A 26,372-nucleotide genomic window follows, 5' to 3' on the forward strand; every position below is an offset into this window, starting at 1 on the left:
TCTGCCTAAACACAAATTCTCATCATAGACGAGAGATATCCGTTTATAGTTATAGACGGGTCAAATATTCACTCACTTTAAGCATAGGACAAACAACAAGTTTCATGATGGGGTCAAAAAATGTCACCACTTTAAGGATATTTGACCCGTTTTTCACTTTAGACGGATATATCCGTTTATAGTAAGACTAATTTTACTTAGAAAACCCCTATAAAAACACGCCCTTTGCTTACTTCACATGTACATACCCAAAAATTAAACTCCCATAATCTTGCTTCGTTTCTTTTCTTAAACATGGATTGTGAAAGAGACGACGAGATTGAAGCAGCAAGCTCGCCACCTTCCAGGCTACCAGTACAAAAAAAAATCTTCTCATCTTCTATCCCCGTAAGCACCTCTATTTTATACTCCCTCCTATTTCCTTATATCTTCCCCTTTTTTTTAGGCACAAAAATTAAAAAAGGGGAAGAAAGAAGGAATAAAGTAGAATAAAGTATTTTAAGTTGTGAAATTTATAGATGAGAGAAAATAATAAAGAATGAATGATGAATAAAGAATAGATAGAGTAATGAGAGTTGTTGATTTTTTAGGAGAGATAAATTAATATGGTAAGAATTGCAAGAGATTTTCACTAATTATGGTAAAAATGAGTATATACTTGAATATTTGATGAGAATCTCTTGCAAATCTTACCATATTTAGGTTATTAATGTGTGCCCTTAAGGCACACGTTAGAAAAACCCATTAATAAAAAATAAATGAAACTTACCAAAAAAGGAAAGAGGGAAGATAATCAAACTTGTGTGAAAAAGGAAAGAGGGAAGATAATAGGAAATTGGAGGGAGTATTATCCTATTTGTTGTCCTTATAACTAAGCAAAGAATAACGTACGTATAAATGTATAAGGTTGAGTTTTGGACTTTTGGTAGTCTCTTCTTAATTAGTTTTAAACCTCCTTGTAATCACAATTATGTGCTAATTACTGATTTACTGGGTTTTAGTACTACCCTTTCCGTTTGTGTTCTTTACATAGTGATGGTTATTCCCTCGGTTTTTTATTTGACGTTTTTATTTTTTGAGACAAGCCATTTTAAAAAATAAAATAAATTGTGAAAACCGAGATTAGATTTATAAACTGGGCTTGTAAAACAAAACGAGTTTAAGTCATTTTAAAATATAAATAAATAAATTTTTAAGTAAAATGATAAAGGATAAGCAAATATCTAAAACTCAAACTAAATCTTCAATGTGAATTCTTCTCGGTGTTGGGGTAGCATCCCAAGTCCCACATTGGAAAAGAAGAGATGACATGCCTAGTTTATAAGAGACCCATCACTCCATTAGTATGAGGCGAAGGAGCCCAAAGACAAATCCGTGCGGACTTGGCCCAAAGTGAACAATATCATACTAATGTGACGGAGTGGTGGAAGCGGCAGTCCCAACATGTGGTATCAGAGCCGATGGTGCGGCTGGTACAGTGTGTGGAGGAGCCCAAGGTAGTGGACTGCCTTTGCCAATGTGGATGAGCGCCCTCGGTGTAACCTCGCGAAGGAGCCCAAAGACAAATCCGTGCGGACTTGGCCCAAAGCGAACAATATCATACTAATGTGACGGAGTGGTGGAAGCGGCAGTCCCAACATGTGGTATCAGAGCCGATGGTGCGGCTGGTACAGTGTGTGGAGGAGCCCAAGGTAGTGGACTGCCTTTGCCAATGTGGATGAGCGCCCTCGGTGTAACCTCGCGATTGGAGATCTGTGGGTGCCTTGTGTCGAAAGTCTTCCTGATAAAGCGGACAATATCATTCTAATGTGACGGAGTGGTGGAAGCGGCAGTCCCAACATGTGGTATCAGAGCCGATGGTTCGGCTGGTACAGTGTGTGGAGGAGCCCAAGGTAGTGGACTGCCGCTGCCAATGTGGATGAGCGCCCTCGGTGTAACCTCACGATTGAAGATCTGTGGGTGCCTTGTATCGAAAGTCTTCCAGATAATGTGATGATCGGGTGGCGGGTTCCGTTGGGTGATAACGGCGGCGCAAGATGGACAGATAATATCGTTTGAGGGAAGGACAATGATGTGGTCCTTGGTTTGAGGGGAGGATTGTTGGGGTAGCATCCCAAATCCCACATTGGAAAAGAAGAGATGTAATGCCTAGTTTATAAGAGACCCACCACTCCATTAGTATGAGGCCTTTTGGGAAGGAGCCAAAAGACAAATCCGTGCGAATTTGGCTCAAAGCGGACAATATCATACCAATTCCGAAAACATTCATATCGTTTTCAATCATTCTTATCCATGTTTATTTCGGTCTTTCTCTACCCCTAATTGAGCCAGTGCTCTGACGCACATGAACAAACCACTTAAACGGTGCTCTCTCTTCCCTCTAACAATATAAATTAGAAAAACAATTAATTCTAAGAAAATAGTCATAAATTGGAAAGTTGGAGCAAGATGAACTGCATTTAAAATCTGTTTAAAACACATACATACTGTCTTGAAGCTCTTGAAAAATGAAAAGTACTTTAATTTGAGTATAATTTTAAATACTTTAATGATTATCTAATCCAATATATAATTTCTTATATTATATAATCTCTTTGGTCTTTCCCATCCAATGTACCCATTTAAATTTAAAAGGTCAAATTTTAAAAACTTTGACCGCTTATACATTATACATTAAAAAATATAAAACTTTAAAAGATAAAAAGTAACATATTTAGTTTTGTTACGAAAACATCTTTTATAAAATTACTATATTTTTTTTAAAAAAATCTATATATAAAGGAAAAAAACATGGTGAAAGTGTCATCTCAAATACTACCCAAAAATAAATGAGTATATTGTGTTGGATGAGAGGGAGTATATCAGTAAGCAGACCATACATCCGATGTATAGCTGTTCATGGGTCATCCCGCCCATTAGGCCCGCCCGTCCAACCCGCTTATTACGTGGGCTTGGACAAGTATTTTTTACCCGAAAAATTAAGAGGGCGGGCCAAGCCCAGCCCACCAACTCTTAAAAAAAGACATTTTCAAATAAAATTGTATCAATTTTATATGGATGTGGAACGCTAAAATAATAGGTAAACTATAATGGTTAAAATATAAGAAAAATATTTATATATTGGGTAGCCTTATATATTTTAATTAATAAACATCTAAATTGAAGTTTCGTGGTACGGCCCATTAGTCCATGGGCCGCCCGACTTTTGACTAAAGGGCGGGCAAGGGCAAGAATAATTGACCCATAATTAAGGCCCGACCTGCCCACTAAAGTCATAAGGGCAACTTTTTCCTTCATAGCCCGGCCCATATCCGGCCCAAGCCCGCATTTGAACAGCTCTAATCCGATGTACTACCACCAATTTTATAATTTCTGATCATTATATTAGAGTTTTTGAGTTTTGTTTTAAAGATTATGAGTTTTACAATAAAGTTTCTGAGTTCATTTATTTAAACATTAAACTCAAAAAAATTACAACAAAACTCAAAAACATTACATATAAGTCTAGTTAAACTTGATTTTTGACGGAAACAAAATTAAAATCTAACTTATAAAATATAATAAACTCAGAAAAAATATACAAATACTCAAAAACAAGTAAAGTTTTAGGTCATAAGCTCAGAAAAAATACACATATGCTAAAAAACAAATAAATCTGAGGTATTACATCCGATGTATGTTCCTTTTTCTCCGTATATAACTATAAGATCAGGGTCTTTAATGATAGTGTGAGTAGTGAACTTAATAATAGTAACAACTAAACAATGATAAAAGTGAAATTAACAATAGTAGCTGTGAGATTTGGAAAAGTAGGAATAATAGGGGAGTAGTAAAAGTAACAATTGTAACAATAAAATAGTAAAAGTAATAATAAGAATAGTGAATGTGTCTTATAATTTATTAGTTGATAAATTCTATCTTATATTATAACTTTAATAAATGCCATAATAATACCAACGTGAATATGTAACTAACAGTAATAGCAGCGAGAGTAGTGAAAATTTGGTGCAAATTAGTTTAGCTATAGTTTAATTTTATTTTAATTCACCGAATACTAATTTACCTTGTTCGCCCTATAACTTTGGTGCAAATTAAAAACTAGATTTCTACTATTTCTGTTTTTCTTTATTTTTAACTAGGGTAGTAGTGTAGTACTGAGTTTCAGTACCACTGAATGGAGTTATATTGATATCCGGTGTTGTCCTACCTAATACATTAGTCTTAAATCCGTACAAATTGCACGATTATGCTATTTTAAATTTTGTTCTTATAAGAAGTATAAATATTAATTTTTTATTAATAAATTACCTCCTTTTGTAGTCAGTTACATTTATAGACAACTCTAGAATAAAACAATAAAAAATATATCTATTTTTGTTAAAACAATTATAAATTGCAAATGTAACATATGAGGTATAAAATCATATTTAAATTTTTAGATTTAAATTATAAATTTGATTTGCAGTTTCCGAAAACTATGCATACGGTTGAACAATGTTACATATACGGTTGAATAACGTTACATATGAAATTAAAATTCCAACTAAAACTAACATCTCTAATCGTAAGAAAATCTATTTCTATAATATTAAGACTTTGTTTGATAAAACTAACTGAAAAGGTAGCTGAAAACTAAAAAGTTAACTGAAACTTGAAAAGGTAGCTGATAAGGTAGCTGAAAATTAGGAACTGATAAAGTAGCTGATTATATAAAAAATGTTTGGCAAACTAACTGAAAATGTAACTGATTTTGATGAAATGACTTAAAAGGATATGATAATTATTTAATAGTATAGATTTAAAGTGTGAAAAGGGAAAAACAAATCAATTCAGGTACCTGAAATCTCAAATAATGCTACTCTAGGTAGCATTTCATTTCAAGTAGCTTATTTGGTTAAATAAAATATTTGCCAAACGCTTACAAAAAAATAAGGTACCTGAAATTTTGGTCAAATAAGCTATTTTGACCAAATCAGGTACCTGAAATGTCTTGCCAAACGGAGCTTAAGGCTGTGTTTGGCAAGACATTTCAGGTAGCTTATTTGACCAAAATTTTAGCTACCTGATTTTTTTGCAAGTGTTTGGTAAGACTTTGTTTGGTAAACTAGCTGGAAACTGAAACGGTAGCTGAAACCTAAAAAGGTAACTGAAATTTGGAGCTGATAAAGTAACTGATTATGAAAAAAAAATGTTTTTCAAACTAGCTGTAAAGACAATTGATTTTTGGTAAAATGACGTAAAAAGATACTGTAATTATTTAATATTATAGATTAAAGGGGTAAAAGATGGAAAATAATACGGAGTATTATAGATTTGGTCAAATAAATTACTTGTCAAACACTTTCAAAAAAATTAGGTAAAATGACGTAAAAGGATACTGTAATTATTTAATATTATAGATTAAAAGGGTAAAAGATGGAAAATAATACGGAGTATTATAGATTTGGTCAAATAAACTACTTGTCAAACACTTTCAAAAAAAATAGGTAGCTAAAATTTTGGTCAAATAAGCTACTTTGATCAAATAAACTACTTATCTTACCAAACAGATCATATATTTCCTCACTTTCTCTTGTTAGTCTGTTTCTTCATGTTAGAATTAAGTCCCTCCATTATGGAGTTAGATGTTTCTAATTGAGACATAATGAGGAGGAGTTTCTAACTCACTATAACTTACTTCTACATTCATCAAGGTAATGAATATAGTAAAGTTACATGGAAGTTATAGCTTGACATTTAGCTATAAAAGAAGGAGAAAACTATGTAATTTGTATCCTCATATTGAGTGATCAATAAAATTCCTAGTGCGACTATAGTGAGGACGTAGCCAAGTTGGTGAACCTCGTAAATATTGTGTCATTGTTATTTTTCCGATTCTTATCTTTATTATTGTGTGTGTGGTCCATACCAAAAATCCCTACACTTCACTTAAATCATTTGTTCAACTCTATTTTCTCAGTACCTCCTCAGTCTCGTATAACTTCTAATAAAAATATGAATTCTTAAATCATTACTCCTCTCATTCAACTCCACACTACACATTTCTATATTGGACACTATTTACAAGTGAGCATTTAATTTCGATTTTCTCTAAATACATAAGTGAAAATATATATATTCACGTAAAATCTTGTTTGATTCATCTTTAGGGATATACTAAAAATATTTAACTTTTATATTTTTTGCATATACGTAGTAAAAGATATTTTTTGCAAATAATTAATACCATAAGTGTGCATGTTTATACTAATTAATTATTTTATTTTAAGGAAATTGACCATCTTCTAGTATTCTATAAATATTTAGGAAAATTATCAAACATCTTCTTTCTTTTAGTTTCCTTGAAATTGACTATCCTAATTAATTATTTTATTTTAAGGAAATTGACCATCTTAATTAATTACTAGTTTTCTTGCCCGTGCGTTGCACGGATATTAAAATAATGTGTAATAAATTTCACAATAAAATGGAATATAGACATATAGTACATTGTTCATGTCTAAGATTTTATGTATGCCGCAAGACCAACAAATAATTTCCGTTAACATAATATTGACATAAGAATAAAAGAGTTTTTGATTAATAAATACTTTTTTTTAGGAAAATAAAACCAATATGATGTTTATACATATGATACTTGGACTGATAGTTTTTAGAATTTGTTCATTAATACCTGTTTGTTTTTCAATTGGTCAAGGAAAACAATAATATCTACTATGCATAATCAACTCAATGATGCAACAAATCTCCTTCTTTCGAATAATAACCATAATTTAATCATTGCTGGATCAAATTATAATTATGTAAAAACATTTAGAGGTAGTTAGAATGTTATATCTTCCGGTCAAACTATAGAAGTACGTTTTAATGTGAACCAAATTCCGACGCATTACTACACGGTTAGGGCTGCTTATGACCCCCCCTCCTTTTAGCAATAGTATTGACCCTCATCTTCTCATTTGAAACAAAATCTTTCACGCAGACCCCTATTTTTCTTCCCTATTCACACACATGATTTAAAACAATCTCATCCCTTGAAAGATCGATCCTTGTCTCCGAAACTTATCTCAAATTTATCCAACCAAGTGAAAAACTAAACCCCTATTTCTAGAAAAATCTACCATCCAATGGAAACTAACCCTTGCTCTCGGCAATGTAGTTTTTTATGAAAATAAAACCAATATGAAGTTTATATATAAGATACTTGGGACCGAGAGTTTTTAGATTTTGTTTATTAATACTTGTTTCTTTTTCAATTGGTCAAGGAAAACAATAATATCTACTTTGCATAATCAACTCAATGATGGAACAAATGGTAGTTACGTTAAAATATTTACAGGTAGCTAAATGTTATATCTCCCGGTCAAACTATAGACGTACCTAGACCTGGCAAAATTAACCCGACCCGGTTGACCCGACCCGAAAAGGATGACCCGAGACCCGAAATTGACCCGAATTGCTGAACCCGAATGACACCCGAAGCCCGAAGTGACCCGACCCGACCCGAAAATGACCCGATCTTTCTTGGACCCGTAACAGACCCGACCCGAAATGACCAATCCGAAACCACTCAACCCGAAAATGACCCGACAAAATATAACTTTAATTGACTCTAATAGACTTGAAATGTCTCTCTTCTCTTAATCTTTGACCCGAAAATGGCCTGACCCGAATTAACCCGACACGCTTGACCCGAAACATACCCGACCAACAAACCCGAAATAGACCCTTAACCCGAAATGAACTGACCCGATCCGAACTAACCCGAAAATTTGAGAAACCCGAAATGGCCCGACCCAAACTGGCCCGACCCGAACCCGACCCGGTTGACCCGTTTGCCAGGTCTAGACGTACCTTTGAATGTTAACCAAATTTCGCTGGGGCTGCTTATGACACCCCCCCCTCCCCCCCTCCTATAACAATAGTATTGGCCCCATCTTCTCATTTGAAACAAAATCCTTCACGCAGACCCCTATTTTTCTTCCTTATTCACACACATGATCTAATACAATTTCATCCCTTGAAAGATTGGTACGTTTTCGAAACTTCTCTCAAATTTATCCAACCAAGTGAAAAACTAAACCCCTACTTCTAGAAAAATCCACAATCAAATGAAAACTAACCCTTGCTCTCGACAATGTTGTTAGAATTAAGATTTTACTTTAATTTGGATTGATGGGGTCAAGATTAAATTTATCAGTATGATCTTTTGAGGTTTCTTGTTATTATTCATGTTACCTATATGTTTTAATGCAAACGATATTTTGCTGATAAATAACCTTATTTATTATCACTATCCTTGTTAAACCCATCACCCTCCACAAATGCACCCTCCCTCCACCCCACTAATTTACCCGCAAAATAAAACATCAGCCACTGTGATTAGTTCTTACTACTCGAAACAACCTCTAATCCACTACCACTATCATTACCTTTCTGCCAAGTTTTACATCTAAGAAGTTATAAATCACATTCACCTCCATGAAATACCAATTTTTACTCCAGTTGATATGGTTCCTCGTCTCCCTTATCGAAGACAATTTATTTCTCCTTCAACAAAAAAAAGTTTGAGAAGCAATCTTCCTTCTTATCCCTCTCCCTTTCCCTTTCTAATCTTTTTCACGTCCCCTCCCCTACCTCCATTCCAGATACTCAAACAAAGTGTTTGGGTACTATGTTTGTAAACTGAATAAGTTTGAATATTATATATATATACACGAACTTTGTTATTTATTTCATTTTGCATAAATAAATCTTACTACCTCCATCTCATTTTTATTGTCCTTTTTTCTTCAAATTTTATTATCTCATAATTATTATCCTCTTTCTAGATCTAGTAAGGAAAAACTTTAGTCAACGAACTCGTCGCAATCAATCTCATTCCCACTCGAAACAACCTTTTGTAACACCCCCTCATACCAAGGTACCTTACCAAGGACTACCCTAGCATGAAAGGCTGTTACCATCTCGGTTTCCCGAGGTTAGTATATCAAAGTTACAATTTCCAAACAACATTTATCAAAGTATATTAGTTAAAGATTACATTATCTCAGACCAACTCAAAATAAACGTACAAGGTCTCGATACAAATGAAATCCAAGACATCTAAACTCATAACAACGGAAGCTAGACTTGACGTGGTGACTCCCCATGACTGTCCCATAGCTAAACATCTGCATTACTGTCACAATCGCTCACCATCCCCGAATGGATCACCGCAGTTTTACAAAACAACAACACGGGGTCGCACTACTCAATCAATACAAGACAACAACAATACAACCAGTGATCATCGATCTCACACGAAGAACCGACTACACACCGAAGTGTGTAGCCCCGCCAGATTACCCATCGCAACAGGTAATCCTCGCCGCCAGTGGGTGACCGCAGCCCATCCCCACCTAGTCCAGCTCATCAACGAGCGACTAACAATCCCTGTCCCTTAATGTGCACATCCCCTCCCGTGGCGGGTTCCACGGAGGGCGAACTAGGGTGTGAAGCCACTCCCGCAAGTGACTCCACCACAATCACAATCACATGACATCACAGCCATCTCAATCCGCTCATACCAACATCGTCACAACAATCCCCATACTCCGATGATCAGCAAATAACAACAATTACAACAAGCACAATCTCAAATCAATTGTGAGAACCGAGTAGGAAACCCTACCTTAGCAATCAACAGTGGGAAAGGACTTGAACACTCAGAAAGGCTCCTCTACGAAGTCTTCTCCTATAACATAATCATATCACACAATTACACATTGCACAATCCCCATATTTCCCCAATTCCGTAAACACACAAGAACCCCAACGAATACAAACAACATAGAATAACACTTACCAACAAGAGGGATGAGGAAATGTACGTAAGGACTCGAAGGTTTCGCAATCAACAAAGCAAAGGGGTGATTAAGGAGTAATTAGGGAGAGATTAGGGTTACGTAAGAATGATGAAGTAGAAATGATATTTTGAAAATCGACGCGGATATAAAATAAATCTTAAACGCTCCCTAATCAAACCGTCGAAATAACACTTCGCCAAACCGGACACTCGGTCGAGTAAGTGTATACTCGGCCGAGTGTCCCATACTCGGTCGAGTGTTCACTTTACTCGGCCGAGTGTTCCCTGCAGTAACCAAAACAATACACAACCTCAAAGACTACTCGGCCGAGTAGGTTCTACTCGGTCGAGTAGTCACCAAGGAAAATCCGTAGTGTTACAATCTTCCCCCCTTAAAAAGAACTTCGTCCCGAAGTTCACACTCTACTATAAAATAAAGCACAACACTACGCCACAAGGCTACACCAACCACATATAACAACACCAAGGAACTATACAAGTCACCACAAAAATCATTATCCCGAGTCAAAGCAAAACAACAAGCAAAACGAAACACGACCGCAAAGTTCCAACCCAACCTATAAAACATGGACACTTAACACCAACTCCACAAACTACTCTTCCTTCCACAACATGGCTCACGATATCGTCTCAACTATAGCATAGGCTCTCAATACTGACTCACGATATTCTCTCATCCTTAAAACGAACTTCGTCCTCGAAGTTTACTCAAACACATAAACACCATCTTCCAACTGTCAAAACTATTAGACTCATAATCATTATCATTCAACTGTCAACACTGTTGAAATATTCTCTCATTGCTAAACATCGAACTACAACAAGCACGGTCATGACCTTTAATAAAATCAACACAAATATCCGTCCTTTATACTACACCAACACTCTACTTCCAATTATACTACCATATGCACAACCATCAAAATCTCTTTTATCGCATTCTACTCCTCTTAAGATAAATGTTACGTCCTCGTAACTCACTAATACTAGATCCTTCGTTATACCTCTCATTATCTTCATCACCACCACATGTCAAAGATAACCACTTATAATCTGAACAGTCGCCATGCATATATCTTAGGCTCTCTTACTTAAACAACTCTCACCCTTCAATTCACTCGTCACACCCCCTAACCTATACCTCAAAATCCTTAACTTAACCCAAAACTTCAACTCTTCCACATTACCGCAACATGACATATATCTTTATATAAACTATATAAAACTTATATCACCAAAAGCATAATTCACACTCCACACTTGTTACGTACACTCACACTAGATCCTCAAGTTCTTTTCTTTCATTACCGCAAAACTCATACATAATCGAACATGACACTAATTCCCAATATCCCGCACTCACTATCTCAACAAAAGATTATGAACCACTTGTCGCTTTCAGATCATTACAACACATATTCCACGAATCACTTGCCATGACTATGACTACCGATGCCTCATCTTAAAACAAGATAAAATTATCAGTAATAACTTCTCACAATCGTGTCCCATCAACAGAATATCACTATACCATGACAACAGCGAAAACATATACAACTCTCTTTCACATCATACTCTACCCTCATTCCCAAACTGAAACTGGTAAGAAACATCAACAAAACAAAACAACGATCTTTATGTTCAACCAAAACTCACAAGGAACAAAGAAAGAAACAAACAAAACAACAATCTATGTTTAATCTGGTATGCACTTACGAAAACTCGTATTATAGTCATCTCACCTACTCCACCACAACCGGTGACAACATCGCAACATTACCAACAAATGCACCACGGTGCGAAAATGCCCGCATCACAACAGTGAAGTACCGTGCCATACACAATCCCATAAACACTTACTCAATATAACATCTTGGACAACAAACTTACTCAAAAGCGCTTTACAGATCACAACACCATACATAATACGGAATAAATAGACAAGAATCTCATGCATACCATCCATACTTTTCATGGATTAAACCTATATCATGACTACACATGCAAGTATAACCGGTCTTGTCGGACCACCCAAACTATCACTTTTTTTGATCATCATTCCATTAAGTTACCGTATCCAACATATATTACAAACATTCATATAACAACTTTATGACTATCACACCATACCGCATCTCGTGAGGTCACAACCTCACACAATCATTTACATACTCCTAAGACCCATAATCACATCCAAATAGCCAATCCTGATTACGTAAGTTACCACTTGACAATGAATACCTCTTATCCAGGACTTAACTCGGTGCCCTTCATAACATATCTTCTTTTACACACAATTATCACCACCCCGTGAACGTAGCCATATCATCCGTACCCAACTACTAACGAATACCTCATATATCCATACCTTAAAATCCCTCACAACCAAACATTAATCACCTTCACAAAATCAACCTCATTAGAACAACTAACTTCCCCAAAATAACATCATCCTCAACCACTAGTGACAATACTATGACACCAACATTTTTCATGTGACTACTCTCTTACTATCACTTCTTAATATAACAATCCTTTTCCTCCCTTTGGTTCTCATCCCAAACGACAAACATCAAATATATCAACAAAAATCACCTCAACACTATTTCCAATTTCATCCGTAATCGTATCGTCACCCGACTCACCACCAAAATCTCATATCGTGCAAATTCTTTACCCAACTTTTGCTTTCTTTAATTCCTCGAAACTCATGATTATCATGTTGTCCTGGAACTTCTATATAATCAGTAACTCAAATCCTCATGATAGTATCATACATCTCTACGATTCCTTACTTTTATATCACATATCCTCAGTGAACATGTTCCTAGTTTTACTCCCCTATTCTTTTCTTTTACCCTCGACAAACTCCCTTAATGATTCAACTCTTCATTATTTCTGTCTAACTCTTAAGTGCTCCGGTTACCTTCACATTGCTCCAAACTCAATCCCCATTATTTTATGTCGATATCATCTCACTCTTTCTTACCATGGGTCTTCTCTCATTATACTATAACTCCCAATTGTCACTAATCTATCCATAAAATCAACGTTTAAAGTTCAAACAATTGCATCTCCTTTTTTACATCACTAGGAAACCAAAATTCATCTCATAACGTTAGCTGCCCAAAGAATTACTCACTAGGCTCACATCGTGAAAATTCCAAATTCCCAAACTTGGTCACCATCTACAAATCCACGTCGCGACATAACTCTATCTAAGTTCACTATATAACCCTCTTCTCCATCCCTCTAAAGCAACCTTTCATTACATATATCCTTAAGCAACACAATGCTAACCGTCTCCCTCTATAAGTCCTTACACATCCCGAAATGTCACTATTCGTATCTCTCATCTCAGTCTTTCATTCTCATGCTTCTTTGCACTTACATCACCCTTGCCCATATACACTTACTTTTATACTACTCAATACACGACTATTTCACTCATCATATCTCACAAAACATGCTCTTTACCTCGATTAGCTCATCATTCTTTTTTTTTTTTTTTTTTTTTTTTTTTTTTTTTTTTTTTTTTCACTATCTCTCACAACCACATTAACACATGTCTTCCTTATCCAACACTTATCTCTCATAACCCGGCATTCTCCCCTGTCATACCTTAGGTAACTTACGTATCAAGACCGTCTCTCATATAAAAGAATGCGTTAAGACTCAAAACATACATGTGTATATACCCTATGACTCAAAACAATGAAAAACATAGCCACCGGCTCAAAACAAAAGTAAAAACATAGCCACCGACTCAAAGTGGCCGCCCAACGAGGTACTCGGTCGAGTACATAACATACTAGGTCAAGTACAAGGTACTCGGTCGAGTAACTATATTACTCGGTCGAGTTTTCGACTCAGAAGCAACTCAATTGCCGCAGAAGGATTACTCGGTCGAGTATTGGGAATACTCGGCCGAGTAGACCTTACTCGGTCGAGTATAAGACTACTCGGCCGAGTTCACGACTCCAGACGCTAAACAGTATTATCACAGAAAGATTACTCGGCCGAATATGGAATACTCGGTCGAATAAAAAAAGACACTCGGCCGAGTAGGGACTACTCGGTCGAGTATAGGCGCAGTTCTCAGCACCGTCCAGTTTTCGTAAAACAGTCATATCTCACTCGTTACTTGGTCAATCTGGGCGTGTGACCTATCGTTAGAATCGTAAGAGGACAAGCTATCACCTCAACTTGGAATCACAGCAATATCTTTTCTAGAACTCGACTTATGACAGTTTTAAGACAACCCTTCCAAAATCGGTTTGTATACAAATCAAAAATTTCTTTTCAAAACAACTTTAACATGCATAAAACAAGCAATAACGACCCAATGCTTCTAAAAACCAGTACATAGTTGAACATTTATCATATTCACATTAAAATTAAACACCACATTTACATATACAGACGCATGACCTTAATCACATGCTTCTACCAACAATCAAGCATTAAAATCATCATATTCATATGCACATGTACCACTACCATACTTTATGCTCAACATTGTATTAAACAGGTAACATGATCACATTCTTCATGCTCAATATCAACCAGATACAATTTCACAATTCACTTTTCATCTTTTACCATGTTCCAACACTTAACATGCCAACATATTCCATGCTCAAAGTTTCAACATCAACAAATCGTCGATACATCTTTCAACTACTACCATATTCCACTTCTTTCCTCATTTAATCCAACCATGCACAAGATTCAAACTACAGATATCAAACACACATAACTCAAACATACAACAGTTTCCCCCATGTGACCAGGCTTGAGATCGTAAGGGCCTTAGTGCGACTCGGACGTCTCCCAAGTCTTTGCGGTAGCTCCAAACAACTCTCCCGGGTTCATTTTATTTAGACTCCTTAAGTTCGTTGAGTTCATTAGTTTTAGGTCGGAATCGGCTCGATACCACTTTGTAACACCCCCTCATACCAAGGTACCTTACCAAGGACTACCCTAGCATGAAAGGCTGTTACCATCTCGGTTTCCCGAGGTTAGTATATCAAAGTTACAATTTCCAAACAACATTTATCAAAGTATATTAGTTAAAGATTACATTATCTCAGACCAACTCAAAATAAACGTACAAGGTCTCGATACAAATGAAATCCAAGACATCTAAACTCATAACAACGGAAGCTAGACTTGACGTGGTGACTCCCCATGACTGTCCCATAGCTAAACATCGCATTACTGTCACAATCTGCTCACCATCCCCGAATGGATCACCGCAGTTTTACAAAACAACAACACGGGTCGTCATTACTACTCAATCAATACAAGACAACAACAATACAACCCGGTGATCATCGATCTCACACAAGAATCGACTACACACCGAAGTGTGTAGCCCCGCCAGATTACCCATCGCAACAGGTAATCCTCGCCGCGATGATGGTGACGCGACCCATCCCCACCTAGTCCGGCTCATCAACGAGCGACTAACAATCCCCGTCCCTTAATGTGCACATCCCCTCCCGTGGCGGGTTCCACGGAGGGCGAACTAGGGTGTGAAGCCACTCCCATAAGTGACTCCACCACAATCACAATCACATGACATCACTGCCATCTCAATCCCCTCATACCAACATCGTCACAACAATCCCCATACTCCGATGATCAGCAAATAACAACAATTACAACAAGCACAATCTCAAATCAATTGATGAGAACCGAGTAGGAAACCCTACCTTAGCAATCAACAGGTGGGAAAGGACTTGAACACTCGAGAAAGGCTCCTCTACGAAGTCTTCTCCTATAACATAATCATATCACACAATTACACATTGCACAATCCCCATATTTCCCCAATTAAAAAAACACACAAGAACCCCAACGAATACAAACAACATAGAATAACACTTACCAACAGTAGGATGAGGAAATGTACGTAAGGACTCCGAAGGTTTCGCAATCAACAAAGCAAAGGGGTGATTAAGGAGTAATTAGGGAGAGATTAGGGTTACGTAAGAATGATGAAGTAGAAATGATATTTTGAAAACTGACGCGGATATAAAATAAATCTTAAACGCTCCCTAATCAAACCGTCGAAATAACACTTCGCCAAACCGGACACTCGGTCGAGTAAGTGTATACTCGGCCGAGTGTCCCATACTCGGTCGAGTGTTCACTTTACTCGGCCGAGTGTTCCTCGGCAGAACCAAAACAATACACAACCTCAGCACTACTCGGCCGAGTAGGTTCTACTCGGTCGAGTAGTCACCAAGGAAAATCCGTAGTGTTACACCTTTAGCCCACTACTTCATCCCTTCGGTTCACACATAAAACGGTCTAAAATGCAAAGCTTCATCTCTCTCTTGAAAAGTCCATCTAACTAACAGAAAATTAATCACTACTTTATGAACTTCCATCATATTTACATCTCGTAAAGATTAAGTTGAACATGACGAAAAAAATGCAGAAACTTAGGTTTTGTTTGATAACGACAGATTGAACATTTTTTTTTTTAGCATTTTGAGAGTTTTTACACTATTTAAATAACAAATGTGCTATTTTGAGTGTTGATCATCGACATATTGAAATCGTAGATTGTGGTGTAATTTCTTGTTTTACATTATGACCTTTAATTAGTATATTATAAGAAAATAAAAATCCATGAGTAAAATCCATGTAGTACGTATTATGCATGCACATTTGTCACAACCCAGTTCGACCTAGGACCTTTTAACCTCATAATACCTTATTTTTTTAATCGGAATTTCTTATAAAATTGGATATTATAAATATATCAAAGGTTTTTTAATATTAATAAATTGTAGATAATTAATTTATTTCCTATTTCTAATAATAAAATTGTAAAACAATTAATTAATTCTCATTTCTAATAGGAAAATCATATTCCTAATTATAATAGAAATTTTTTAAATAATTATTATCTCCTAATTCTAATAATATAATTAGGACAAAAAAAGCATTAATAAATTGTTAATTTATTTCCTATTTCTAATAGGAAAAATGTAAAATAATTAATTAATTCTCATTTCTAATAAGAAAATTAGATTCCTAATTATAATAGAAAAATTGTAAATAATTAATTACTCCTAATTCTAATGCTAATAGTATAATTAGAAAAAAAAAGTCTCCTTTAGTTATATATATTGATTGATTTTATTTTAAAAATATTGACCATATTTTAGTCTCTTACATATGTGTGTGAGGGGTATTGTCCCACATCGGTAGAACCTCACTTATTTATGGGTCGGTCTCATGCACCTGTTTTTAAAAGCCCGCTGCGGAGGACTCAACAACTTATTAGGAAGTATTTGTCAAATTTGTATTATTGTTAGTTTAACTAATACGGAGTAATTACATTCTTATTCCAGCGTATTACCTCTGCAACGTATGGAGGCAACATGAACGTTAGTGGTAATCCGAACAATGATTGGTCCTATTCACCTGGGTAAGCTCTCTAAAATTTCACTTTATTATTAGAATTTTGTACGTAGTATTTTTTTTTATTTTTTCGAATTCAAGGTAGTATACCTAATTTTTTAAAAATGTTACTGATATATCTTTAAACTTGTTGAAAATTTTTTAAATAACCTGAACGCATTAATCCGCCTTTTTTAGATATTTTTAGTTTGTGCAATTTTTATTGATTTTTGGCAATAAATTGTCAAACCATTAACATAAATATTGTTTACTCAAACGTTCATATTTTCTTTACAATATTTAACTGTTTCAAAATTCGATTTTTAGCAGATTCGGGTATCTTAATAACTATTTATTATTAAATTTATGGATAGTAGTAATATTTGTAAAAAATAAGGGTGCGCACAAGGTAGAATTCGAAAAAAATACTTCGCATACAATACTCCTAAATAAATCTAGGAAATTACTAAAACCCTAAGCATTACTAAAACATAGAGACAACCATCATGATGTAGCCGTCACTACTAAGCCCTAATGGGCCTAATATCCTAATACCCTCCCGCAATCGTAAAGGCAGTACATAGTACGAACATTACGATTGGAGAAATACAAAGAACAAATATAAAAAGAAAGAAAAAAAATGAAATCTTCAATCTTCATCTTCTTCGATCTTCATTAAACTAACAAGAACGTTAATTTTTCCGGACTTGTGTCACTTGTCAAATATAAGTTAATTTGCAGGAATACTAATCGAACCTAACAAATATCAAGAAAACGGAAAATTATCCGTCAATTTCAAGATCTAGAGAACGTTAATTTTTTCGGACTCCAAATAAATCAAGTACCACCTTAAACGCCGACGAATGATTTTACTCGGATTTCAAAAAGAAGAGGATTTTTTTTCTTCCTTTTTTTTTTTGAGGAATTGTTTGGTAGATCTCAACAATCCAGTCAAAAATAACTGAAACGTCCAAGAAATTTATCTCCACAAGAGATTCCATATTATAACATATGAAGCGTGAGACTCATGAACCACGAACTTCGGAATTTGCTAGAAAAACAAATCATCATATTGATATGTTTAACTTTCATATGAACTTTATTTGATGAATACTTCACGGCTAAGATAAGAGTAGAGGACTATGGATAAAAAAAAAGGCAATTGAAATATATTTGTTATTAGTAATTTTCAACGATATCTATTATTTTAAACGATATCTATTATTTTAAATACACAAATGGTACCTAACATTGTACAATTTATTGTTATATTTGTTATTAGTAATTTTCAACGATATCTATTATTTTAAATACCTCTTTAAAAAAGATACACAAATGCATGAGACAGAATGAGTAAAATAATAAATAAAAATGACAAATAATATTTACGCATCTATGTAAAACTAATAAGAGACTTATTTTAACATAGATAATACAAAAATATCTTGACTCATTAAAACTTTATGTATGTCATATAAATAGATGTATGTTTATTCTTTTTTTTTTTTTTTGAAAAAACCCGAGGTGCGGGTTTACCTCATTTCATTCAAATCCAAATCGACGAAATACATGAGATATTCGGGAAGCGAACCAACCCAAACTCTCCTATCGTATCGTAACGACCTAACATGAGCAAGTTCATGAGCTACACTATTGTTCTTTCTACTAACAAACGACCAAATAACAGAATCAAACTCCATGCGTAAATTAAAAATATCCTCTAAGATTAAATGGAAATCGCTTCGACCCGTTGACATCGATTCCAGCGCATCGATCAAGCCTTTGCAATCGTTCTCAATCACGATCTTCGAATGCCCCTGTCTTCTCGCCTCCTTCATGCTTTCAAGAATGGCTATGGCCTCTGCACTCCTCGGCTCCACATCCCCTCTTCGATGCTCCGCCAGCCCCCACACTACCTTCCCATTATTATCCCGACAAACAGCCCCAATCCCCATTCCCCAACCCTCCTTCGTTCCTCCATCAACATTGATTTTCACCACACCCACCCCCGGCTTCCTCCACCTCCCTTTCTCCTGCTGCTGTTTTGCCGCCCCATCAGCCCCAACCATCTCCCCCACAAGCTCTCTTCTTAGATCATCAACCCGCTTCACAATTTTCCCAACATCCACCCTCTCCTTTTCAAACACCCACTTGTTCCTTGCTTCCCACAACGCCCAACACCCCACCATGAAGGTCTCTATCTCACCACCCTCCATCTCCCTCCACACATCCTCCACCCACTCCCTCACCCGCTCATACCCATTCGTTGCCCGTACCTCCAGACCCAACCTATCCCATAGCCCACCCATCCACCCACAACCCCAAACAAAGTGCAAACTCGTCTCCGGTTTATTGCAGCAAACTGGGCACTCATCCTCCATCGATCGAACACGGGCTGCTATGTTATGCTTCGTGGCAAGGCCATTATTGCAAAGTTGCCACATAAACACTTTAACCCTCGGGAGCACGTTAGCCTTCCAAATGCGATGCCAAAGCGCTTTCTCCGTCGCATATGAGGATGACTCGGTCTCTATCTCAGCCGACAAAGCCAATGCTTTATAAGCAGACTTAACGGAATAATCACCCAATTTCTCAAGATCCTAAGTCCAAGTATCCTCCGGCTTTGTCTTGCTTATCCTAATGTTGTTTATTCTTTCTTGCTCAAATGGAAGGAAGAGTTTACGCACCTTGCTCATATCCCACGAGTTGCCATCAGCTGTCCACAAATCCGCCACGACCATATCCAAATCCGCATCATTCCTAGGAGAAAGAACTCTCCTTGTTTGAGTATTTGGTATCCACGGATCAGTCCATATGCGTGTGCTTAGCCCATTTCCAACCCGCCGTCGTGCCCCTAGTCTCATCACTTCCCTAGCCTCTAAAATTCCGCGCCAAGTATAGCTCGGGTTCGGACCCAATTCTGCCGACATGAAGGACCCATTCCCGCAGTATTTTCCACCTAGCACCCGTACCATTAGACTCGAACGGTCCGTAAGAAAGCGCCATGCTTGTTTCCCTAAGAGCGCCATATTGAATTTATGAAAGTCGCGGAACCCCAGCCCACCTAGACATTTCGGCTTGCATAATTTTGACCAGGCGATCCAAGGAATCTTACCTCTCCCATTGGCCGAACCCCACCAGAAGCGAGACACCAGCGAGCGTAATTCATCACAAAAATTTCCCGGTAGCTTGAAGACACTCATCGCATAAGTCGGGATTGATTGGGCTACGTATGTTTATTCTTGAAGTATAGCTAAATAGATATTTTATTTATGAGGATGGGATAGTAACCCGATTAGTTTTAGATTAATTTTATTAAAAAATTGTAAATCATTTTTGTTTACTTGAAATTTTATCTATTAACAGACCCAAGTCTCATGTTACATTGTTATTCTACTCTTTACTTATAATAACTAATGAACAATTTTTTCATAAAAGAGTTTTGATTTTCAGAAAGGGTTTCAAATTACTAAATACATATGTACAATCGCTTCACCCACCGATATATATGCAATTAGTTGGTTTTGTAGTCAAACTCTCAAGTTTGACCCAATCTCCCTTACTATCTCCCTTTACTACTAAGAGAATAAAATTCGTAGTAGTTTTCCAGCCTAAGTTGCATAATCCTCATATAAGGGCCTATTTATTTGATTATTAAATCACTAGTGTAGATCCCGCGCAAATGCGCGGTAAATATAGCCTTTTAATTTTTAGTGTATTAGTTTTAGATTTTAGATTTATATCTCGCGAATTTTTATAAAAAATAACTAATATTAAAATTAATCAAAAGAATTGAATAATTCCATGAATTGTGTTTTTTATGAAAATATTTTAACTACATCAAATGTTTTTTTAAAAAAAAAAAACTTTTTTCGTCACGAAGTTAATAATTGGAGATATAGTTTTTATGTATAGATTATTTTAAATGGAAATTAGTTTAATAAATGAAAATCTAATTTGTTTTCATATATAATTTTGAGCACTTTGGAGGGAAAACTTTAGAGCAGTTGTATTTTCTTAGTATATAGGAGGATTTATACTTTTAAAATTTGCACCTCATTAATATTTATCAATTCACTCCATTGTATTTTGATATGAAACAAAAGAATTGAAATATAAAACTAATAAAAAGTTTTATTTAAGTTGTGAATTTTTTTTAGTGAATGTTTTTTTGTCACGAAGCTAATAGTAAACATGTGTCAAGTTATTCTATACAGTAATAATTATTGCATTACTGAAAAATTTAGCAACTTATACTTTATAATTTAATATCAATTTTATTTTATTTTAATGAAAAAAACATAATTATGAATTTATTTAAAAAATTAGAGTTTATTTATAAGAATATATTCATTGAAAAGATAATAATGTAATGAAAGAAAATTTTATTTATTACATTATTTAGCTAGATGCTTTTTGGAGGGAAAACTAAAAGAATTTTTATTCTCTTAGTAGTAGGGGGATTTGGAATGAGAATGAGAATGGATAAAAGCCCACTAAATTGTAGTTAAATGTACATCCCATTATATTAGGATAATCTAGGGTATTATTATACAATCTTCATAATTACACACTAAAATTATTATGCAATCATCTCTTTAATCTATGGATTACGCATGACATAAAACTTGCCTAATTTATTATGCAATCATCACCATAATTATCATCCTTCATCAGTTACACACTAGAATTACATATAATAATATTTATTTTCTGAATAAAGTTGACAAAGTGATTAAGTAAAATTCATTAATTTATTCGGATTAAAAGTGTTGACCTTCCTATTTTATTTATTTTAATTAATATGAAATATTATCAATATGATCCCAAAAAACTGAAAATTAGTTCAAACTAATACTCTAAATGCAAACATCTCTAAGACTATCCCCAAGCACAAGGTCGAGTTAATTGGGTCATCAATATTTTTCCTCTTAATCACACCTTAATTATCTTGACCCACTTTCACCCTCCCAAGCAAAAGGTCACGACCTAGGTCACCAACCCAATCATTTTCCACTTTACAGCCAATGAGAGTGCCACTCAAGGTCACCATACTCAACCAAAGGTCACCTCCCTTTGTTTTGATGGTTGTCCTTTTTTTTGGTTTCCAGCCAATAAGAGAATGCCACCTATCGGGTCACCAACAAGGTCACCAACTCAACTCAAGGTGTCACCAATTGACCCTGAGTAATTCAAGGTCACCAAAATTATCCCTTTAATCCTAATTTAAGGTGTCATTAAGGTGACCCAACAAGGTCACGACCCACTCGGTGACCTTGCTTGGGGATGATCTAACAATTTTATCTAAAAATTACCGTGCTGACGGGGTCTATACTATACTAGTTTATTATACTAAGGAGTAAGGAGTACCGTATATTCAACTAAACCCATAATCATTGACAAAAAAGTACATCTGTTTTCTTAAAGTATAAATTGGTAAGCCACAGACAATTCTCGAAATCCTAACCACTAGTGTGTCTCTATGCAGGGCCAACAATATGAGTTACATCCATTTGAAGTCAGTGACCAATTTTAGTGTCCAAGGTACGTTCCCAATATCGAGAATGTGTCCCGGAAAGTACAAGGGTATGTTTCAGCTAGAGCTTACTAATGAGGCTTCCGGATGGCAAGGATGTTTTGTGGTGTCCGTTATGGTCCCGGGCTGCGACGCCATTCTAGCCCGTAGCAACACATCTGTCAGGTTCGGTGAATTTAACCTCACTACCAAGTCCTTTCGATTAACCGCGACTCAAAGAAACGGTAGTCTTGGCTTTAGCCTCTCTCATGAAGGCCCAGGCATTCGTAAAGGGCTCATCATTAAGCGCTTTGTTATCGAGCCAGCCTGTTAACAAAGTCGACTGGACGACAGATTACAATATCTTGTGTGGTTTTTACACTCGGGATCTTCTTATTTTCTTCGCCGCTAGTATCACGGCTTGTATTTTCTGTTGCACGTTTATGTTGTTTTATTATGCATGTTCTGCTTTAAAATGACAGTAAGCGGGATTTGATTCTCAAGCTTCGTCAAATTCATGGCAATCACATGACATATCGAATCCTCAAATTTACTTGGACAAAATAGTTTATGTAGGACAAAAATAGTTCAAACCCAAACTATTTAACAAAATAGGGCGGATTTCAAACTATTTACCAAAAATGGGTCCACGTCAGCACAATTATCGTAATTACATCCAAGCTTAATAATAAATGAATTCACTTGCCTCGAAACACATTACAACCTGTACAGAAAAGAAAAGATGAAAAGACGGGAACCAAGACCGGTGTATATCACAGTAAGAATGCACAAGAATTTGGTACCACGGACGCCAACTCGTTAACATTCTCTCAAAGCAATCATGTAACTGATTTAACAGTAGTACCAGGATTTGTAAGCCACTCTTCTAGCAGGGTTTTCCTTTCATCCCTGAATTCGTCAAAATTACCCTCTGCAGACAGTAACTGTTGGGTATTATTATCTGCTGATATATTGCATTCTTCAGGTATCTCATTTTCAACCTGGCTAGATAACGGCCGTTCATCTGCCTGAACTGAAGGCAATACTTGCGGTTCAGGATCTTGTTGTGACCACGTAAAGTTAACTGCTTTTTCTTTGGCCGATTTGAAGACACTCGAAAAATAACTTCCTGGATTCACAATTTCCGCTCCCCAGGAGCTGGATTCACCAATTTGATAGCTCGAAGTTGTCTGTGAAACCACACCTCTTACGGATGGTTTAGATGATACTAGGGTTAGGGTTGTCTTTATATCTCGAATCATTTCATCAATAATGGGGAACCCACATTCTTTCATCGTCCTCGACATAGCTATAGAATCTTCCAAATCTTCGGTGTGGAAATTCACTTCATTTGACTTGTCCACGAGATTCTTGTTGAGCTTGACAACATTGGGCACAGCATTCTGAGCATGCTGTTGGATATAGTACAGTCCTACTGATGGTTCATTGGCAATGTACTTAATCATCTCTCCCAAATTTTCATTAATCTCGAAAAAGCCGTCAGCAACAGAGAACTCACACATCTACTACAATTGTGTAAAACGTCAAAAAGTTAGTCGTGTACCTACTTGGACCATTTTTTCTAAAAGATGACATCTTTGCAATTTTCTGAACATCGAATGTCTGATCTTTCAGGAATAACCTTAACAGAAATATCAGGATTGCTTGCATATATAGATATCAGAAACTATCGCCTAAATATTAAATCTTTCATTTTCATCGCTGAACACAATAACAAAGTTCTCTAATTTTCACATACCACATATTCCATCTTGAAACAATGACAGTGTGGAGCTAGAGAGACTATTCCATCTTTCCGAACAAGGAGAGAAAGACTGCTTTCAAATTTTGAACATTGAATGTCTAACTAGCATATCTACAAATGTAAGTATCGTCTCAAATAGTAACTATCCACATATTCCATTATTGGAATCGTAATATATCAGGTACAAATAACGCAACAGCAAGATTTCCGAACAAGGACATAATTTATTCAGGCCATTACATTTACAACTTGCTACAAGCTTGTGTAATCACATTCTCTTATTTATAGTCATCTGCACGGTCGTACAGATTACAGAACCACAATGTTATATTTCCTGAGGACAATGCAGACACATTTGCTATAGAAGGTCAAGCGAGCTGAGATACGTTCCTTAGCATGCCATTAATCCTCGACTAGGTAAAAGATTTTGTAAATGAACTATCTTCACAATCACATCATTAAGCTTTATTACGAAAAACAAAGGGTAATTACACAATCCACTCTCAAAACCTTAGAAATATTACTTCATCTGTCTCGCTCATTTTACCCTCATCTGACTTCTTTCTCCCTACAAAAGAAGTCAAATGGGGCTAACTGAGCAAAATACACAAATTACTACCTAACATACTGGCATAGCTAGTGGCATTCATAGAAATGATACCTCCTCTCAAAAATTCCCAATTTCTCGAAAATTAGGAGGTATTGAGGGCTTAAGTGTGGATACAACTGCATGCCTCCCTGGTGCTAATATTCCACTTTAGAATTGAGGGGGTGAGGTTCGAACCCGTGACTTTTTGATCACACTACAAAAAACTTAAGCTTATGGTTGAAGTCCCAAGATCGATTTTATACTCCAACATTAACTAACCCAAATAGACGAATGACTACCTAAACATACCGGCATTCATAGAAAACATTATCCCCTCTGAAAAAATTCGATTTCTCGAAAATTAGACGGTATATTGAGGTTTGATTGTGCAGAATGTAACTATGAACTTCTCTAAATTGGCTAATTGTCAGTCAATCTAATTCTACCAAAAAAAAAAAAAAAAAAAAAAAAAAAAAAAAAAAAAAAAAAAAAAACTTTAACATGAACACCCATCCAAAAATCACAACAAAAACAAAAAAAATCACCAACTTTCGTCAATTAACACATTCAAAAGAACAAACCCATTATTAATCAGAAGTCAGAACCTAATAATCATAATCAATACAATTAATTGAATTACCAAAAGAACAAACAAGAATATTACAAACGTTATAATCAAAAACATATACTGCAAAATAAGGGAATCAATAATACGAAGTATCAATAATGTGATTTTGAAATTAATACCTGAGAATTTCAATTCTTTGTGTAGGGAAATTATGTGGGTTGCTTGAAGAAGTCAAGAGAAAGTTTTTGACTCAACATTAGCTAGGATAAGAAAGAGTACAATTGATCGGATGAGAGACGAATTTTAGAATTTGGTGGGAAGTAATTTGATCAAAGAGTGGACTTTGCAATAGAGCCCGCCGGAATCGGGTCGGTTTCAAGCCGGGCTTGTTAACAAGGGAACTCGTAGTCATATCTATTGACGGTTTATTAAGGGTGGTCCTAATTCCTAAATATACTCTCAAGATATCCTGGGATACTCTCATATTTCATATGACTGATTTGCCCTTTAATTTACAACTCTCAACTCTCAAGTGATAGAATCAAGGGTATTTTTGTCTATTACTTATAATTGGAGTGTCTCAGTAGATTTTTTAAGTGTATTTAGGGCTACCCTTTATTAAGGTCATGTTCTTTTGGACCGTAACTG

At 35.8% G+C, this 26,372-nt stretch overlaps 2 protein-coding genes across 3 annotated transcripts; one reads left to right on the forward strand and one right to left on the reverse strand.

Moving 5' to 3' along the window:
- The first annotated feature begins 255 nt into the window (after positions 1 to 255).
- Positions 256 to 24,125, forward strand: LOC141585924 (uncharacterized). The gene is made up of 3 exons (XM_074407001.1): positions 256 to 387; positions 17,239 to 17,315; positions 22,776 to 24,125. Exons 1-3 carry the CDS (start codon positions 295 to 297, stop codon positions 23,134 to 23,136), a joined length of 531 nt encoding a protein of 176 aa, XP_074263102.1. The 5' UTR covers positions 256 to 294; the 3' UTR covers positions 23,137 to 24,125.
- LOC141585923 (uncharacterized) lies at positions 23,387 to 26,134 on the reverse strand. Of its 2 annotated transcripts, none has more exons than XM_074406999.1 (2): positions 25,904 to 26,134; positions 23,387 to 24,328 (listed from the first exon to the last, which is right to left on the reverse strand). In XM_074406999.1, the coding sequence occupies exon 2, from the start codon at positions 24,323 to 24,325 to the stop codon at positions 23,642 to 23,644; it is 684 nt and encodes a 227-aa protein (XP_074263100.1). In that variant the 5' UTR covers positions 24,326 to 24,328; positions 25,904 to 26,134; the 3' UTR covers positions 23,387 to 23,641. The 2 variants fall into 2 exon arrangements, with proteins under 2 accessions (XP_074263100.1, XP_074263101.1); XM_074407000.1 differs by having other exon boundaries at positions 23,387 to 24,325; positions 25,904 to 26,128.
- Between the last annotated feature and the right edge of the window lie 238 nt (positions 26,135 to 26,372).

This window comes from Silene latifolia, chromosome 6 (genome assembly GCF_048544455.1).
Source record: "Silene latifolia isolate original U9 population chromosome 6, ASM4854445v1, whole genome shotgun sequence".
Classification (NCBI taxonomy): domain Eukaryota; kingdom Viridiplantae; phylum Streptophyta; class Magnoliopsida; order Caryophyllales; family Caryophyllaceae; genus Silene; species Silene latifolia.